Genomic DNA, 19,752 nt, shown 5'->3' with positions numbered 1-19,752 from the left:
TGGATTATACCTTGAGATAAGAATAAAATGACAGGTCTGCTGGTGGAACCGCACCTTTAAATCATCAAGCGTAAATTACATTTAGCACCATGTAGTGTAATGAAAATTGTTATACTCAAGAGTAACTGTGTATTAATAGCAGATTTTGCTTTGAAATGCACAAATTACACAGCTTTGTTTCCAGGATAATATAGTTAAAAGAAACATTAACATGCTGCTTGAGGAGATTGTTCCCATAGAACCCTTTTAATTTGATGTTTACTGTCATTATAGCTATTCCGTGTCAACATTTCAGCTATATCAATGAATTTAGAAAGGGGAACAGTCAATACATTTCCACGCTTACAAGCGAGACACAAATCCTTTATGCTCCATGTTGTGATTTTAAACGATCATTATAACAATGTGAAGATTGTTCAAAGGATTTACCGTATATGCATATTGTTATAAAGTCCTAGGTTCCTCATTTTCCTCCTATGTTCCTACTGCGTTTGAATAAAATGCCTACATTTAAGGAAATAATGTGGCACCCATTCTGGGTTCACACGCCTAGGTCAGTGCATTGTTAGAATGATTACTTGCTTCCGATGGACACAAGAATAGTCAAAGCAGACCGGCCTTCTGCTGCCATGTTACACTGATTTATCCTATATGGCATTCAGCTTTTGGAATTATATTTAGGATATTATTTCTTCCTTTTTCATTATGTGTTGGTCATACTTTTTTTGGCATCTTTAGGCTGGTTGCATTATATAATACGAGACAACATACGTGTAGATGACCATACAGAGGTTAGCATTGTGTCCGCATTACTCCAAGCTAGGGAAAGTGATGGCAGTGTAATAGATTTGGTGGTTTCTCAGGTTTGGCATGTATTAGTAGGCAAAGTGGAAGTTGATAAAATGATAGTATTGGAAAGTTGGGTTATCCACAAAGATAAGATTATTGGTAATCCATAAAGAAATGGGTGCCCAATGAAAAAGGAAGGAATACCACACAGGAAAATGTTAAGGCTCAGTGGGGTTCTTTTATGGGATAAAACAGGGTGATGGGATTAAACAGGGTGATGGGATAAAACAGGGTGATGGGATAAAACAGGGTGATGGGCTGTTTGTTTTACCCTCTTGTTTTTACGCCTGTTGCAGTTGTGGCCTGTCTTGAGCACACATGTTAACCTCCTTCTGTGCATGGTCTTAGGCTTTCCCGCTTGACACCTTACCTGCTCAATTTACTAATACCCCTTTACTTGACTACCTGTTCAATGCATGTTGATTGAAAACCTTGGGATTTGTAGTTTACAGCAATAATAGTACTCGACTTGTCCCCTCCCCTGTTCCTCCAGGAAAGGAAGTTCTTCAAAGGCTTCTTTGCAAAAGTAAGTTCAATGCCCAGTTTGTGCTTGAGTTTTATAAGGAGTTGCACACTGGTAAAATACAGTCTCTATCTGCATAGCGTTTGACACATTTTCTTATTTCCCACAAATAAAGAGAAAAAATGTATGTATGTACATAAACACTTTATACACACGCACACATGTATGTCACTCACGGGATGTGTAACTTGAACAAGGTTGTGGTGCGTTGCTGCTCACCTCCAAAGTGTTCTCAAAACTAAATAAAACTCTTCTTTATGAGAACTTGTTTAATACCAACTTGTTAAACCACAGTTAACTCCTCTTGGCTGGCTCAGAATCTTGGGAGTTACAATTTGAGTTGCTACCAGCGGTGGAAAGATCTACCTTTTTGTCTGGCGTTAAGAATCAAAACAATCACATACAGTACCACTCAAAAGTTTTGGGTTGCTTAGAAATGTCCTTGTTTTTTGGGAGAGAAGCACCATAAGAATTTTAATGCAACCCTTTAGCATATGCTCCTGGATATGGGGCAGATCTAGTAACCTTAAATTAAACAATTAAACCCCGTCTGTGGGAGCAATTTTTTTTTTTTAATTTGTTTTGGACAACATGCCTTTTTTCTGTGTGTATGTTCTGAAATCCGGGATCTCTCCAGTTCTATTCTCATGTTAAATGCATATTGGAGTGCATTTTGCATGGAATTAATGACATTTATTGAGTGTAAATTGATGCAGGGATTCTTTAGTTATTGGAGACTTTTGTCTTTCAGCTTTTTTCCCATCTTCCTCTACTGAAAACAGAGTATGCTTATTACATATAATATTGAAATATAATATTGGAATAAATGGCAGTATCAGCAGCCAATAACAAGCAAAACAAAAAAAGTGGCCCTGCAGTTTTTTAGCCTGCATGTAACGCATTCAGATTTAATATAGTTTGAGCATCCAAAGTAAGATCTCTCGTTTGTGAAATCTCAAGTTACCTTACTTTGACCATACACTGCTTTTTTGTATTGTATCTCACACACCTATATACCAACAGGGGCTTTTGTGACATTACTTCCTAAAAACATAGACATTATAATGTAGTTGGTCCCCTTTTGCAGCTATAATGGCACTCTTCTGGCAAGGCTTTTCATAAGATTTGTGAGGTCAGGCACTGATGTTGGTCGAGAAGGCCTGGCTCTCAATCTCTGTTCCAGTTCATCCGAAAGGCGTTCAACGGGATTGAGGTTAGGGCTCCGTGTGGGTCAGTCAAGTTCTTCCACAACAAACTCATTCAACCATGTCTTAGCTTTGCTTGCTGGGGCAGTCATACTGGAATGGAAAAGGCCCTTCCCAAAACGGTCCCCACAAAGTTGGAAGCATAACATTTACTAAAAGGTCTTGGTATTTCCCCTTTAGCAACTTGTAATTAATGTCTGTGTATATAGAATACAATGTCATAAAAGTCCACGTTGGTGTAATGGTCATATAGTCCATAATGTCCATATAGTATATATTGTCTCTGAACACATACGTTCTTCTAGTATACATATGGTGGGCTGCTGCTCCAGTGGACTCATACAGAGCGTGTGCTAGATGTTTATATACTAATAGGCATGCAGTAAAATGCATTGAAATACCATGTAAAATGGAGTCCAACTTTAAATTATCATTTGGGGCCTAGACTGTTCCTTTAATAAAGCGGAGACGCAGCCTTTTGATTACAACACTTAAGTCGGTAGGAGGAGACATTTCTACTTGCTGCACCTTTTATGGTTTACTAAATAAACCTTGTTATATCACTAGGTAACATTCCCTGAGAAACCGTCTGTAAACCTCACAGCTCCAGCAATACACCAATAATGAGAATAGTTGACTCAAGGAAGCTTTATTATTTATATGGCGGCATTAATTTACGCAGTGCTTCTTCCAATACCTATACTCAATGGGTATGAGAAGACTAGAATTTTCAGACTTAAGACAAACCGATACATTAGGTGGAGAGGGCCCTGCTCGCTGTTGAAAAGATTGCTTCTTATGATTTGGTGTTGGTGGCTGCAAATAAATATGCCTAGGAATATCAAATCCAGATGTTACTAAGCTATAGAGTGTTTTGGGTTTACTGGTTGCCCACTGTAAATGTAGTGGCGGCTTGCTATATAGATTGATTTCCCACAGGGCATTCCCTGTAACCTTGAGACTCCATGCAGGATATTTATTATTATTATTATTATTATTATTATTGTTTAATATGGCACCATCATATTATGTAGCACTTTACAATGGGTAGACGGGACATACAAATGAGTATATAACATAACAAGATGACATACAAAAACCGGTGAGGAGGGCCCTGCTCAAATGAGCTTACGATCTAGAGGATATTCTTAAGGATGACTTGCGATATTTATCGTGACCCATCTTTAAAATATGAGGGTCTGTGGGGGGGGGATTGGGGTGCTGACAAAAATGTCTCCTGCTCTGACAAAAAAATCTCCTGCTCTTGAACCTCAGCTCTCAGAATTCACAGGCAGTCAAAAAATCATGAAAAGTGCAGTTTAACCTCAGCTGGAGATCTGCCTTTTGGGAAAGTATACCGTATTTGCTCAATTATAAGACGACCCCCCAAATCTGAATATTAATTTAGGAAAAAAGAGAGAGCCTGACTATAAGACGACCCTATAGGAAAAAAGTTTTACCAGTAAATGTTAATTCATGTAAACTATTTTTTTTTTTTTAATAAAAGCTATGATCGAGAAAAATATTTTGGTTTTATTTCCTTCTATCTTCCAACCTGCCCCCCCAGTTATGCACATCTGCCCCGGAAATGCCTTATACCCACTATATGCCACTGTGCCCCATGATATGCCTTTTAACCCTATATGCCACTGTGCCCCATGATATGCCTTTTGACCCCCTATGTGCCACTCTGCCTCCAAAAATGCCTTATACCCCCATATGTAACTCTGGCATTAAGGGGGTTAAAAGGCATATTATGGGGCAGAGTGGTATATAGGGAGGTTTAAGGCATTTCAGGAGGGAGTGGCATTAAGGGGGTTAAAAGGCATTTCATAGAACACTCTGCCTCCAGAAATGCCTTATGCCCCCCATTTAACACTCCCCCCCCCAACTTACCGGTGCTTCTGAGTCCCCGGTGTGTAGCTTACGCTGCAGCCGGAAGGAGGTGTGGCTAGCAACGGGGTTGTCTGCGTCCATTGCGCAGACCTTCCCCGACTGTCAGAGAGAATTCCCCGCACACGCTACACACCGGGGGCTCAGAAGCACCGGTAAGTGGGGAGGGGGGTTCAGGAGGATCCAGGTCCCCTGCAGCTGCGGGGGGATCTGGATCTTAGTCTCATAGTCAGACCTATTTGAGGTCTGATTATAAGAAGACCCCGATTATAAGACGAGGGGTATTTTTCAGAGCATTTGCTCTGAAAAAAACCTAGTCTTATAATCGAGCAAATATGGTATTTTTAAAGCGGTCTTGACAAATGTACAGCAATAAACTGCTCCATTGAGATCATAAGCAGGAGTTTGTGTCAGACACTGTGCTAATGACTGTTGGATGATGATGGTCTTCTGTACACTGCAGAAATGGTATATAGGCATATTTACGCACCATGCACCACTACAAAATACTTTTCTTTTGTTATTAGTTTACTTTATGGTGTTCATTGTGAAAACAAATTAATTTAGCGTGACTAAATTTCATATAATTTGATTATTAATTAATCTAGTCTTCTAAAAGGCGCTGAAGACACCAGGCTTTAAATGTAAAACCTTTTAATGGAACATGTTTTTGCCTAAATACCACTTGTACAGTGCACTCCCAAACTACTTTGTCCTGAAGATACCAGTGCAGTAACTCCTTATCCACGTGTGTCAGACGCATAAGCTCTTTTTTAAATTTAGCCTTTTAAATCCTGGTGAAGAATTTGCTGAATTCTTTGGATTTCGTAGACATTGTTGACATGTTTGAAACTCCAGGTGTCCCCCTTCTTCCAAAATCTGTCTCCCTCTCCCGGAAGTCTATATATAATCTTAGCTTTTGCTTGGTGTATGTGTTGGCGTTGGCTTTGGCTTTTGTGGGTTTTCATTTGGTTTTCAACTTGAGTTGCTTTGTTTCTAGGTGGTTCTTTGCAGTTCCTGTAAGAGTGAGATTTGACAACCTGCTAGCCATTTTTTGTCTTGTTTTAACGCTCCCCTTTCATATTTTTTCCTTTTTAGACTGGCAAGAAGGCAATCAAGGCTGTGCTGTGGGTCTCTGCAGATGGATTGCGAGTTGTGGATGAAAAAACAAAGGTTAGTGTCTTAACCCGTTACTTATGTTTACCCTTCTATCTGGAGCTCAGAGGACTGATTTGTGATTAGGAATATGTCTTATGTATGAAGCATTAATTAGTATCCTGTCCCCATGTGATTGGCGACAACTTATTTTTTGTCTATATAGCGCCAACGATATGCACAGCGCTTCTTACAGTACAAACATTCAAAGGAGATGACAATACTTGAATTGACAAAGCAATACATTAACCCCTTAACGACCAGTGACATGCCAGACGTGTTGTACAATAACAGTCAGTTAACGACAAGTGACATTAAATAAGCTTAGAAATCGACTTACGGTGTTTTTTTCTTGCTTAACCCCTTCAATCCCAGGGGTTTTTGGTACCTCAAAGCCCAGAGCAATTTTGCCATTTTTGGGGTATGCCGGTTTAGCGATTATTTTCTGTTCCTGTGAATAGTGTACCCATGTAAACTATATACCGTATTTGCTCGATTATAAGACGAGGTTTTTTCCAGAGCAAATGCTCTGAAAAATACCCCTCGTCTTATAATCGGGGTCGTCTTCTCAGACCCCCCAAAAAATGTCTGCTGGCGCCATGCTGCTTACCGGTCGCGTGCAGCGTCTCTTCTGTTAGAAGCAGGAGGACAGGAAGCTTGCAGCGTCCTCACAGAGCTCTATCTCCCCCTCCCTCCTCTGGGGGCGGGGCCAGAGAAGTTGCTCTACAGCCGGTCCCCTGCAGAAGTCTTCGAGTGAGAGATCTGCAGTTCAGGTAAGGGGGTGGGGGAGGGTTTTTGGGTAAGTATGTGTGATTAATGTGTGTTTAATGTGTGAAGTATGTGTGATTAATGGAATGAATGAGTATTTAAATGTGTTTGTGTGTGATAGCATGGATGTGTAAGGGGGGTGGGGGTTGTAGCATGGCATAGGGAGGCTGTAATCCCACTACTATCATCCCCAGGTTCCAGCATGTACTGGCTGCCTTGGCTTGATAGGAGTGTGATTGCTGTTAGCAGTTTGATATATATCTATATCAAACTGCTAACAGCAATCACACTCCTATCAAGCCAAGGCAGCCAGTACATGCTGGGTTAAAAGGCATATCATGGGGCTGAGTGGCATATAGGGGGTTAAAATGCATTTCTGGACCTCCAGAAATGCATTTTAACCCCCTATATGCCACTCAGCCCCATGATATGCCTATATACCTCCAGAAATGCATTTTAACCCCCTATATGCCACTCAGCCCCATGATATGCCTTTTAACCCCCTATATGCCAGAGTGGCATATAGGGGTATAAGGCATATCATGGGGCAGAGTGGCAAATAGGGGGGTATAAAGCATTTCTGGGGGCAGAGTGGCATAACTGGGGGGGGCAGGTTGGCAAATAAAAGGAAATTTAAAAAATATATTTTTCTCAATCATAGCTTTTATTAAACATGAAAAAATAATTTACATGAATTAATATTTACTGGTAAAACTTTTTTCCTATAGGGTCGTCTTATATTCAGGCTTTTTGTTTTTTTCCTAAATTAATATTTTGATTTTGGGGGGTCGTCTTATAATCGGGGTCGTCTTATAATCGAGCAAATACGGTATTGTTTTTTCAAGGAGAGATAGAGCTTTCGTTTGATACCATAGTTGGATGATTAGCTGAAAATTTAGAATGAGAAATTTAGTAAAAACTAGCGAAGATTAGAAAAATAAACTAATTTTTTTTTACATTTTCCCTCTGAATCCTCACACAATTAGGTAAAGTGATGGAAAATCCCCTCCAAGTTTATTAATTCAGGTGTCCTGATTTCAGAAATACCTAATTTATATAGATTTTCCAGACTTTCCCAGCACCAGGGAGCATACTATTAGGTGTACAATTTTGTATAATTTTTATGCCTATGGCTTAACTGGTTTGGGGGTTGTGAACGGGGGCAGGAGGGTTATACTGGCTAAATGTTATGCTAGGGCAATGGGATGTAAGGTTTTTTTAAGAATTTTTTTATTATATTATTTTATATATTTTTTTTAATTTTTTTTTTTAATTTTTTTAAATTTTTTTTGTATTTTTTATATTTTTTTTTACACAGTAATGCTAAGTCCCCTAGGGACCTCCTGAACATGCCAGTGATGTCACAGTGACATCACAGCTCACATTATAATTTTTTTTAGTATTATTTATATTATTATTTTAATGATTTATTTAATATTATTTTTTAAATGAATTAACTTTTTTTTTTTTTCAGCTTTTCCGTTTCAGGACGGGAGGGGGAGTGAGAGAGATGGTCTGTTACAGGCGGTTTGACAGCCTGGTCTCCCGTGCAGCGGCAGGGATGTGTCCCTGACGCTGCACGAAGGGCTGGACGTACCGGGACGTCCATAGGGGTTTCTTTGTGGGCGTTTTTTGGACCTCCCGGTACGTCTATAGGGGAACGAAGGGGTTAAACGATGTTATTGTAATGCCTTGAGGGATTGCGTTTTAAAAGAGTTTAGGGGCAATCAACTATCGCCTCCTAAGCTTCAATGCTGTTCCTGAAATGCCTCGAAAGCAAGACATTCAGCAACACCAAAAACCCACCCCAGGACGCACTGTGACCGCTCCGGAGAGCATTCACAATCGCCACTGCGAGAGATTGTGCCTCTTGAAAGAAGGCTGGGTCCTTTCGAAATAAATAAAGTTTCCAGAACTCTGGTCTCTCCAGAACAAGTGCTAAATTTAGTGCTGTATTCCAAAAATCCTCACATGGAAAGAATTGAAATACTAGCATTTCAAACCAAAAAATGGTTTGATGGGGTAAATTGAAGTGGACGCGTTCAAAGACAGGCATAGACACAGACTGACCAAAATGAAGAAGAAAAATAAAAGCGCACTTCCCAACTGTGGCATTTTAGCCCCAGGCCACCAGACAGCACCCATGCATGGGGTGGTATCCCTAATTGTAAGAAATGTCACTAAACACATATTGTTATGTTGTTTGGCAATTATGTATACCAGGAGTGGTAAATTCATACCTCAAGTACAATTTGTGTGATAAAAAAACATACTAAATTACTACCACAAAGTTTAATGAAGGGTGGTAGTAGTATTAGTGCATGAAAAGGGTTAAAATACCTTGGTGTCTCTTTTAAAAAAGAATGGTTTGATGGGGTACATTGCATTGGTCAGCTTCAAAGATGTCTGAAATATCAGACGGGGCAAAATGACCAGATTTGGGGAAAAATGGTTTTGAAATGGCAAAATGCTAATTGTAATTATTTTCCTATAGCTTGCAAAAAAAGTATTGGCTAAACTCAGGACAGTAGTAGAATCTTTTTAGCAGGGTTTTTTATTGGCTTTTTTAGATGAGTAAAAGATTTTTGAAATAAAAGCTAGGAAAGGTGTTTTTTTAAACACTTTATATTTCATATATATTTTTTTATAGGAAATAAGGTGATATAATAAAAAAAAATAAAAAATAAGGCACCCGAAGAAAGCCCTTCTTGTCTTTGTGTGGGTTCACTAAATAGGAGAGGGCAAAATTACAGCTAAAAGTGAGCACCACAAAAGTGTTAAAGCAGCCTTGGCCTCGAAGGGTACAAAAAAAACCAACCTGGTCCTTAAGGGGTAAAGCGGGTCCTGCTTGCAATTTTACAATCCAATAGTATTAAAAGATCCTTTTGTAAATAGCCTTGTATTTTATGGCATATATGTAGAATCATTCCACTTAATCTGCAGTGATTACAATTATTTTGTCTATGCAATTAGTTCTTAGATGTTTGACACGCTAGATAAAGTGCCTTTCTATTGGTATGTTACATCATGGAGCAATTCAATTATCTTAGCTGGTGGGACCCACATTTAGTCTGCAGTTTCCTAAAAGACAGAGTCACAGCTAAGGGCCAGATAAGGTTTTGCCGAATTACAGAAAGTCAAACCAAGAGCAAACAGGCTGCTGAGGTCAATATCTCCAGAATAGGAGGATGTTAATTTGTGCAACATAAGACTCCCCCCCCCCTCCCCAAGATTCTACAACTTAAATTTTATCATTACAAACCCTAGGGGCGTACCTAGAGTTTTTGGCAATTGGGGGGTTCCTGTATGTGGCACCCCCACACACACTTTAAAACTGCATAGTTTCTATCATTACAAACATTATATTGCATAACTGTTTTAATTAAAAAATGAGGCAGACATTGACAGGGGTGCAGCATAACCCCAATCACTATATACTAAGCCAAACATTAACCCCAAATGCATTGTTTTCAATGGGTTTAGGGACTGGCCATTGTGCTTAAGGGGTTAATGTGGCGTAGACCTACCACTTCAGTCTGGCTTAGTATATAGTAGGAATGCACCGAAATGAAAATTTTGGACCGAAACAAAAAATGCAGCATTCACTTGGCTGAAACTAGGGCTGCAACTAACGATTATTTTAATAATCGATTAGTTGGCCGATTATTTTTTCGACTAATCTGATAAAAACAATGCAAATTTTTCTTTTATGTAAAATAAACTGGGTGCCTCCCCCTATACGCCACTCTGCCTTCCCCAGATATGCCACTCTGCCTCCCTGAAATTCATTATACCCCCTCATACGCCACTCTGCCACCCTGAAATTCATTATACCCCCCATACACCACTCGACTCCCTGGTGTCTTGTGGGGGGGTGAACCTCCGTTGCTGGCTGGCACTTTCACTGGAGCTTCATAGAAGCCCCAGCGGAAGTGTAGGGGAGTAGCAGAGGTTGTTTGTGCACATCGCACAGACACCCACCAGCTGACAGAGAGGGTGATCCTCTCCAGGAGACCTGGATTCTCCCCTCTGTCAGTCGGTGGGGGTCTGCACGAAGCGCACAGACAGCCTCAGTTGCTCCCCTTCACTTCCGGTGGGGCTTCTGCGGTGAAGGTCGTGATGCTGGCGCTGCATCGTAGAAGCCCCAGCGGAAGTTGAGGGGAGAGGTGGAGGTTGTCTGTGCGCATTCGGTGGAATTCAGGTCTCCTGCATCGCTGCGGGGATCTGGATTCTAGTGTTATAATACGATCCCTGTTTGAGGTCGGATTATAGAAGGAGAGGAGTTTGTCAGAGCATTTGCTCTGAAAAAAACCTCTTTTTATAATCGCTAAAAATCGATTTTATCGTTTAGTTGTTGCAGCCCTAGCTGAAACAAAAAATGACCCCCCACCACCACATATATATATATATATATTGTTGAATTTTTCTGTTAACACACCAAAATTTGGACAAAAAATACCCCCGCTATGTATGCTACTGACAAACCCAATCATTCTTGCAAATTTGCACAAACAAGGTTTTTTTTTTTTTTTTTTTTTGTGCCCAAAGCACACAGTTCTAACATTTAACAATTTAAATGTCGTTCTTGAAAGCCAGCTGACAGAGACACCATGTGGTCAAACATGATTTCAGCATGTCCTACTTAAAAACTTTGTTCTGAACCAAAGACTTTACATTCTATGTCAGGGATGTCCAACCTGCGGCCCTCCAGCTGCTGCAGGACCACATCTCCCATCCTCCTCAGCCAGCCCCTTAGCTGAAAGAGCATTATGGGAGATGTAGTCCTGCAGCAGCTGGAGTGCCGCAGGTTGGGCGCCCCTGTTCTATGTTATGCAACATGCTGTGTTCAAATAAAAACACTTTTTTTTTTTTTTTAATTTGTGATCCTATAGGTACTCAAATAGCTCAGATTTTCAGGATATTCTCATTAAAATAAATATTGCTGCATTGTTACAAGAGAAGAATCTGTGATACTTTTTGATAATCTAACATTCCTAGAGTTAGATTGAGAGTCACATTTGTATTCCAGACCTCATAGTTCAATTTTTTTTTTTAGATGTATTAGATATTTTTACTGATTCCTTGGTTGTAGGCAGCTCTGTCAAAATTAATGGTGGTGTGTCTGCTAACATAAGGAATGACTAAAATCAGACTTGTGTTTTGGTGACTTAAGTTTCTTGTCCAAACCATTTATGATAATGCTGATTCAAAACACTTTCTTCTTTTGATCCTTGTGAATTTGTGTCATAAAGGGCCATAATTGCAGAAATTGCTAATAACCATCCCACATCTTTGCCTCCACTCAGGACCTTCTATTAGATCAAACCATAGAGAAAGTGTCTTTCTGTGCTCCGGACAGAAACTTTGATAGAGCGTTCTCATACATCTGTCGAGATGGAACCACAAGAAGGTGGATCTGCCACTGCTTTATGGCAGTTAAGGACACGGTCAGTATGTTTGCTGTATCTGTTGGTACTGGTGTGATTGGCTTGGCCATATATATATGCATCGTGAAATATATCCAAGCCCTTATTTAGTAATTTTCAAACCATTATTTTAGGAATATTATTTGTGTTTCTGGATAACTTGCCTCTTATAAGTAGTTTCAGATGGGTTCAGTTGCTCTAGTTAGAAACCTAGAATTTGACGGCTGATAAAAACCATTCGGCACCTCTAGTCTGCCCATTTTATTGATGTAAAGAACCAGACTCTGACCTTAATCAGACATTGGTCTTGTCTTAGATTCATGATTTTGCCTATTCTATGCATGTTTAAATTCCCTGATGGTATTACCCTCTATTACTTCTGCTCTATTACTTCTTCCATTTATCTACCACCCTCTCGGTAAAGTGAAACTTTACCTCTAAGTCTCTGACCTTGTAGCTTTAGACTATGGCCTTGTGTTCGAACTTTTCCGTCCTTTGATGATTTAGCCTTTCCAGATGGTTATGTTGAACCTTAAACCTGTCTTTTTTGACACACAGAAATACTCCAATTGGGGGTTAGTTTCTGTCCTAAGACTGATACCTGATTGTATGGAAATATGAAACTATTTATTAGATAATGATGGAACTTGAACAATTCTTTAAGGCTGAAGATCTGTGCATTAATTGCCTTTTGTAATAGTTGAATAGAATAGTCTGATGTTCCAAAAAATGGAATTGTCTCCTGCTGCAGGGTGAGAGGCTTAGCCATGCTGTAGGTTGTGCATTTGCTGCTTGTCTGGAGCGGAAGCAAAAGCGTGAAAAAGAATGTGGAGTGACTGCCACATTCGATGCCAGCAGAACTACCTTCACAAGGGAAGGTTCTTTCAGAGTGACAACCGCGACAGAGCAGGCGGAGAGAGAAGAGGTGATGAAACAAATACAGGATTCCAAAAAAGGTAAAATGTACAGTCACTGGAAATTAAAAAGATATTAAAACAATAATATTAAAGCTGAAATCCGAAATTAACATACTGTTAAAATAAGGGAATGTGGGCCACCGGTCTTCCAAGCTTACCATCTTTTAGGAGATTTGTGACAGGATGAAGTCAGGTGCTGATAGTTATGCTTGGAAACATACCTGAGTCCTTCAGCATTCAGATGGCTAAACCAGGAAGCATGGTTGGGATCATTATCCCTTAATGACGAAGCCTGTACATGTACGGGCTCACAATGCTTTGTTTTTAATGGGTTTAAGGACAACCCATTGTCCTTAAGGGGTTAAGAAGTAAGCGGAGACTTGATGTGCATGTGCAAACCACTAACCAGATGGATTTCCAACCCTCTCTAAAACAGCGTAAGGACTTTAAGATACTTTCCTGACTGATGTGGTGTAAGTTAAAAGATTGGTAACTAAATATAGCCAGCCACCCTAATGTATAGGGCTTGAGCTGTTAGTAAGTTCTCCAAGTGTGGAGTAGGTTTTATTTTTTGCTAAAGTTTTGTGTTGCCTTAAAAGGGACTGTGTGCCTAAATGTTAAGTTCTGCTGCGGACAAATACAATCACTTAATGTTTAATCTGAGACTACACATGTCGACTATTGTCTGACCCCCACTTCAGGCCATTCTACCGCAAGGTTGAAAGGGTATGAAACAGGATGTGAGGGGCAGGTTTGTCAATGATTTTTTGTAGGAAGACTGATGTGGTATGGAAATCACTGCCATTGGATAACAAGAATGCACAACAACAATGTGTCACATGCTTTATTCGAGACTTGGGTCATGACACAGGTATCTGTGGATGAGGGTCAGGAATTCAAACTTTACTCTGGAGGATATGGTGAAGGCACTGGCTTAGTTGGGCAATGGATTAGGTGGATAAGTCAGGAGAGGAAAGGTAAATTAGTGTGCCATCCGCAGAGATGATACTGCAATCAAAAAGGATGAATTTGTGTTAGATAGAGAAGCGTAGGGGGCCCAGAACTGAGTCCTGAAGCAACCAGCAGAGGGTGGTAGAGACAAGAGAAAGTGCCAGAGAAGGAGATGCTAAGAGGCTTCAGAGTTGAGATTTAATCCCTTCCGTACTGGTGACACACCTGATACTTCCTGGCTACATGTTCCCTGCAGACTGGGTGTTCTTCGGTCCAGAGTTTTTGGTGCATCCCTAATTCTAACCTTATTATACATTACATTATAATGTTTGTTTTGAGCAGGAATTTGGACCCTGAGGTACTGAACTAGAGCGTACAATATATCTTTGCTCAGTTTGTTTGTGAGGCATGTTATGTGGTGCTGTCTGTTCTCTTTACTGAAGTGTTAATTTTGCTTTCAGTAGCAGATCCCGAAGTGAAGAGTGTAAATACAATTACAACGGTTGCTTCCACTACTGCAACTTTAGCTCCTACTCCAGTCCTGCCTTCTTCACCAACGTCTGAGGACCAAGTGTTCCAAGAAAACAAGGATCTTAACAATCCTCATGCGATCCCTCGCCGGCACGCTCCTGTGGAGCAGCTGGTAAGACAAGGCTCATTCCGGGGATTCCCTGCTCTCAGCCAAAAAATGTCTCCCTTCAAGCGTCAGTTCTCCTTACGAATTAATGAGTTACCATCTACTGTGCAAAGGAAATCAGACTTTCAGATCGTTAACCCAGGTAAGATCATTACACATTCCTGATTAAAAATACTAATTTTAATAAAATATAAATTTTTTAAATGTTTTTTTTATGTAAACCTTAATGATACTGCTAAAAGGCTAGAATAGGGGTGACCATATTTTATTTCTGTCATTCAAGGACACTGAAGCAGATGAGATTACACACACACACACACTCACTCACCACTTTATTAGGTACACCTTGCTAGTACATTACTTTACATTACATTTATTTATAAAGCGCTGGCCGATTCCGCAGCGCTGTTACATTTATTAGAACAATTTATAAACACATACAATAACAAACTGGTGCAAAGGAGAAGAGGGCCCTGCTCTTGCGAGTTTACAATCTAGTTGGCGGTTGAGGGAACGAGACAATAGGACGACGGCTTGGATGGGGATGAGTTGATCTGGTTGCGATGATGCGTTGAAGCTGTTTGTTCAGGTGGTTTGATTAGGATGATGGTTGGGAGCACTGTAAAGGAATGTTGTACGCTTCCCTGAACAAGTGGGTTTTCAGAGAGGTTTTGACCTTGCGTACGAGGCAGAAAGTCTGACAGAACGGGGAAGGGAATTCCACAGGAGGGAGAGCCACAGGTGAAATCCTGAATACGAGAGTGGGAAGAGGTAACAACAGTAGAAGAAAGCCGCAGGTCGTGAGAGGAGCGAAGGGGGCAATTAGGCGTGTATTTGGATAGGAGGATAGAGATGTAAGATGGTGCCAAGTTGTTGAGGACTCTATAGGTGGGTCAGAAGTTTAAATTTGATTCTGAAGGGTACGGGGAGCCAATGAAGTGATTGGCATAGTCGAGCGGCGGATGAGGAACAGCGGCAGGGAAAAAATAATCTAGCTGCAGTTTTGAGGATGGATTGAAGCGGTGAAAGACGGGAGAGGGGGAGACGTGTTAGTAGGGAGTTGCAATTAGAGCTGAAACAACGAATCGATAAAATCGATAATAATCGATAACGGAAATCATCGATAACGATTTCCGTTATCGATTAATCGAGTGATCAATTCGTTGTTGGAGCACTCGGCTCCTTTTACTTACCTCCGCGAGCGTTCCCCGCTTCTGCTACACGCTCTGCAGTCTCCGCCTTCTTCTAGCTACGTGACGGATGTGACGTGTTCCGGTTCGCTCTGTGCGAGTGGCTCCACTCGCACAGAGCGGTTCGCTCTGTGCGAGTGGCTCCATTCGCACAGAGCGGTTCGCTCTGTGCGAGTGGCTCCATTCGCACAGAGCGGTTCGCTCTGTGCGAGTGGCTCCATTCGCACAGAGCGGTTCGCTCTGTGCGAGTGGCTCCATTCGCACAGAGCGGTTCGCTCTGTGCGAGTGGCTCCATTCGCACAGAGCGGTTCGCTCTGTGCGAGTGGCTCCATTCGCACAGAGCGGTTCGCTCTGTGCGAGTGGCTCCATTCGCACAGAGCGGTTCGCTCTGTGCGAGTGGCTCCATTCGCACAGAGCGATTCGCGGGGGTGGGGGTCCACGGCGGGGTGGGAGTGGGGTTTCAGGGGATGCAGGGCAGGGTGTGAGTGTGGGTGCAGGGCAGAGTGGGGGTGGGGGTGCAGGGCAGAGTGGGGGTGGGGGTGCAGGGCAGAGTGGGGGTGGGGGGTGCAGGGCAGGAGACTGGGTGCAGGGCAGAGTGGGGGTGGGGATGCAGGGTGTGAGTGTGGGTGCAGAGCAGAGTGGGAGACTGGGTGCAGGGCAGAGTGGGGGTGGGGATGCAGGGCAGGGTGTGAGTGTGGGTGCAGGGCAGAGTGGGTGCAGGGCAGAGTGGGTGCAGGGCAGAGTGTGAGTGTGGGGGCAGGGCAGAATGTGGGGGCAGGGCTGGGTGCAGGGCAGAGTTGGAGACTGGGTGCAGGGGCACAGTGCAAAGTTCTGGGTGCAAAGTGCCAGTGCTGGGTGCAAAGTGCCAGGGCTGGGTGCAAAGTGCTGGGTGCAAAGTGCCAGGGCTGGGGCAAAGTGCTGGGCGCAAAGTGCTGAGTGCTGGGTACAAAGTGCTGGGTGCAAAGTGCAAAGTGCTGGTGCAAAGTGCTGGGTGCAAAGTGCTGGATGCAAAGTGCCAGGGCTGGGGCAAAGTGCTGGGTGCTGAGTGCTGGGTACAAAGTGCTGGGTGCAAAGTGCCAGGGCTGGGTGCAAAGTGCTGGTGCAAAGTGCTGAATGCTGGGTGCAAAGTGCTGGATGCAAAGTGCATAAATATTGTGTTTGGGTTCTTGTACTTTGAAAATATTGTTTTTTATTACATCATAACAAAATAAGAATGTTAATGTAAATTTTAAGTTGTTTTTTAACATCCAGTTCATTAAATTCTTTTAAATAAACGAAAAATTTGCATATTGTTTTTTTTATCCGATTAATCGATTAATCGAAAAAATAATCGGCCGATTAATCGATTATTAAAATAATCGTTAGTTGCAGCCCTAGTTGCAATAATCCAAATGGGATATCACAAGGGAGTGGATTAGTAAATTGGTGTCTTGCATGAGGAAAGGGCGGATTCGAAAGATGTTTTTCAGGTGGAGGCGGCAGCATTTGGTGAGGGACTGGATGTGAGGGATGAAGGAGAGCGCAGAGTCGAGGGTGACACCAAGGCAGCGAACCTGGTCTGTTGGTTGCATAGTGGAGTCGTCAACAGTAATAGAGATGTCAGGAAAAGTGGACAGAGCAGATGGTGGGATTACCATGAGTTCGGTTTTAGAGATGTTGAGCTTTAGGTAACGGGATGCCATCCATGATGCAATTCCTCATAGACAGTCAGCGAGGCGAGTTAGAAGAGAGGGGGAAAGGGTCAGGAGCAGAAATGTAGCGTAGGGTGTCATCTGCGTATAGGTGGTACTGGAAACCAAAGGAAGAAACAAGTTGTCTGAGGCAAGAAGTGTAGATGGAGAATAGCAGAGACCCAAGAACTGAGCCTTGAGGAACACCGGTAGATAGTGGTAGGGGAGAGAAGCAAGTTCCAGTAAAATGAGTCACTAAAAGTATGGTTAGAAAAATAGGATTTAAGCCATGAAAGAGCCATGTCACGGATGCCATGAGCATGGAGGGTTTTTAGGAGAAGGGGGTGGTCGACTGTGTCGAAGGCTGCTGAGAAGTCCAAGAGAACAACCAGTGAGAATTGGCCTTTCGTTTTAGCTGTGAGGAGGTCATTAGTAATCTTAGTCAGTGCAGTCTCTGTTGAATGCTGTGGACGAAAACCAGATTGTAGAGGTCAACTAGTACCAGGTTGGACCTTCTTTTGCCTTTAGAACTGCCTTCATTCTTCATGGCATACTTTTTACAAGGTGCTGGATTTTGGTCCATATGGACATGATGGCATCACACAGTTGCTGCAAATTTGTTGGCTGCACATTCATGATGCAAATCTGCTGTTCTACAACATCACAAAGGTGCTCTATTGGATTCAGATCTGGTGACTGAGGAGGCCATTGGAGTACGGTGAACTCATTGTCCTGTTCAAGAAACCAGTTTGAGATATGACCTTGAGATTTTGACATGTGGCCATAAAGGGATGGACATGGTCAGCAACAATACTCAGGTAGGCTGTTGCTGCTGTTTACGCCAAAGCCTGACCCTGCCATCTGAATGTCACAGCTAGAATTGAGGCTCATCAGACCAGGCAACGTTCTTCCAGTCTTCTGTTGTCCAATTTTAGTGAGCCTGTGCAAATTGCACCCTCAGTTTCCTGTTCTTAGCTGACAGGAGTGGCACCCGGTGTGGTCTTCTGCTGCTGAACCCATCTGTTTCAAGGTGTTGTCTGTTCAGAGATGGTATTCTGCATACCTTGGTTGTAGGGCTGCAACTAACGATTATTTTCATAATCGATTAGTTGGCCGATTATTTTGTCGATTAATCGGATAAAAACATGAATGTAAATTTTTCTTTTATTTAAAATAATTTAATAAACAAATGATGTTAAATACAAACAGCAGAATAAAAAAAACTTTGATAAAATGCATTTATTGTCTTTATTTTCCAACCAGCCCCCCTAATTTATGCACATTTGAGCCCAGACATGCCACGCTGCCTCCCAGACATGCCACGCTGCCTCCCAGACATGCCACGCTGCCTCCCAGACATGCCACGCTGCCTCCCAGACATGCCACGCTGCCTCCCAGACATGCCACGCTGCCTCCCAGACATGCCACGCTGCCTCCCAGACATGCCACGCTGCCTCCCACATATACCACTCCACGCTGCCTCCCACATATGCCACTCCACGCTGCCTCCCACATATGCCACTCCACGCTGCCTCCCACATATACCACTCCACGCTGCCTCCCACATATGCCACTCCACGCTGCCTCCCACATATGCCACTCCACGCTGCCTCCCACATATGCCACTCCACATATGCCACTCCACGCTGCCTCCCACATATGCCACTCCACGCTGCCTCCCACATATGCCACTCCACGCTGCCTCCCACATATGCCACTCCACGCTGCCTCCCACATATGCCACTCCACGCTGCCTCCCACATATACCACTCCACCCCCACATATGCCACTGTGCCTGATACGCCTTATACCCCCTGATACACCACTCCATCCTCCCCAGACATGCCACGCTGCCTCCCAGACATGCCACGCTGCCCTCCCCACATATGCCACTCCACTCTACCCCCAGATATGCCACTGTGGCCCCAGATATGCCTTATACCCCCTGATACACCACTCCATCCTCCCCAGACATGCCACACTGCCCTCCCCACATATGCCTTATATAATGTATATGCCTTATACCCCCAGATATGTCACTCCGTCCTCCCCAGATATGCCTTATACCCCCCAGATATCTCATAGTCCCCTCATAGAGTCACAGACCTGTTCACAGCACGCTGACACCATACTTTTATAAATAAGTACTGGGTTAATCTTCACTGCCCCCAGGATTTAGATTCCCTTTAGTCTGCCCCCCTTTATCTCTAACTGCACCTTAAGTTAACTTTATTAAATTAACCCTCAGTCCTCATCTATAAATTAACCCTAAACACCCCATTAACCATAACTACCCCTAAATTAACTCTAAATACCACATCAAAACAACTACCATAAATTAACCCTAAACACCCCATTAACCATAACTGCCCCTAAATTAACCCTAAACACCCCATTAACCACAGCATCCCCTAAATTAACCCTAAAGACCCTGTCAACCACAACAGCCCCTAAATTAACCCTAAACACACCATTAACCACAACTGCCTCAAATTAACCCCAAACACCCCATTAACCACAGCTGCTCTTAAATTAACCCTAAACACCCCATTAACCATAGCTGCCCCT

General features: G+C 42.6%; 1 protein-coding gene across 5 annotated transcripts in view; it reads left to right on the top strand.

Moving 5' to 3' along the window:
* Positions 1-19,752, top strand: part of NUMB (NUMB endocytic adaptor protein) — an 82,583-nt gene that overhangs the window by 49,741 nt on the left and 13,090 nt on the right. For 2 of the 5 annotated variants that reach the window (XM_053474907.1, XM_053474908.1), the window contains exons 4-8: positions 1,343-1,375; positions 5,569-5,643; positions 11,700-11,840; positions 12,571-12,775; positions 14,149-14,466. In XM_053474907.1, coding sequence (XP_053330882.1) covers positions 1,343-1,375; positions 5,569-5,643; positions 11,700-11,840; positions 12,571-12,775; positions 14,149-14,466 — 772 coding nt within the window. The remainder of the gene's footprint in view (positions 1-1,342; positions 1,376-5,568; positions 5,644-11,699; positions 11,841-12,570; positions 12,776-14,148; positions 14,467-19,752) is intronic. The other 3 variants (XM_053474909.1, XM_053474911.1, XM_053474910.1) reach the window with 3 other exon arrangements.

This window comes from Spea bombifrons, chromosome 9 (genome assembly GCF_027358695.1).
Source record: "Spea bombifrons isolate aSpeBom1 chromosome 9, aSpeBom1.2.pri, whole genome shotgun sequence".
NCBI classification, from domain to species: domain Eukaryota; kingdom Metazoa; phylum Chordata; class Amphibia; order Anura; family Pelobatidae; genus Spea; species Spea bombifrons.
The sequence above is the reverse complement of the archived record's forward strand: the minus strand, read 5'-3'. Positions and strand labels throughout refer to the sequence as shown.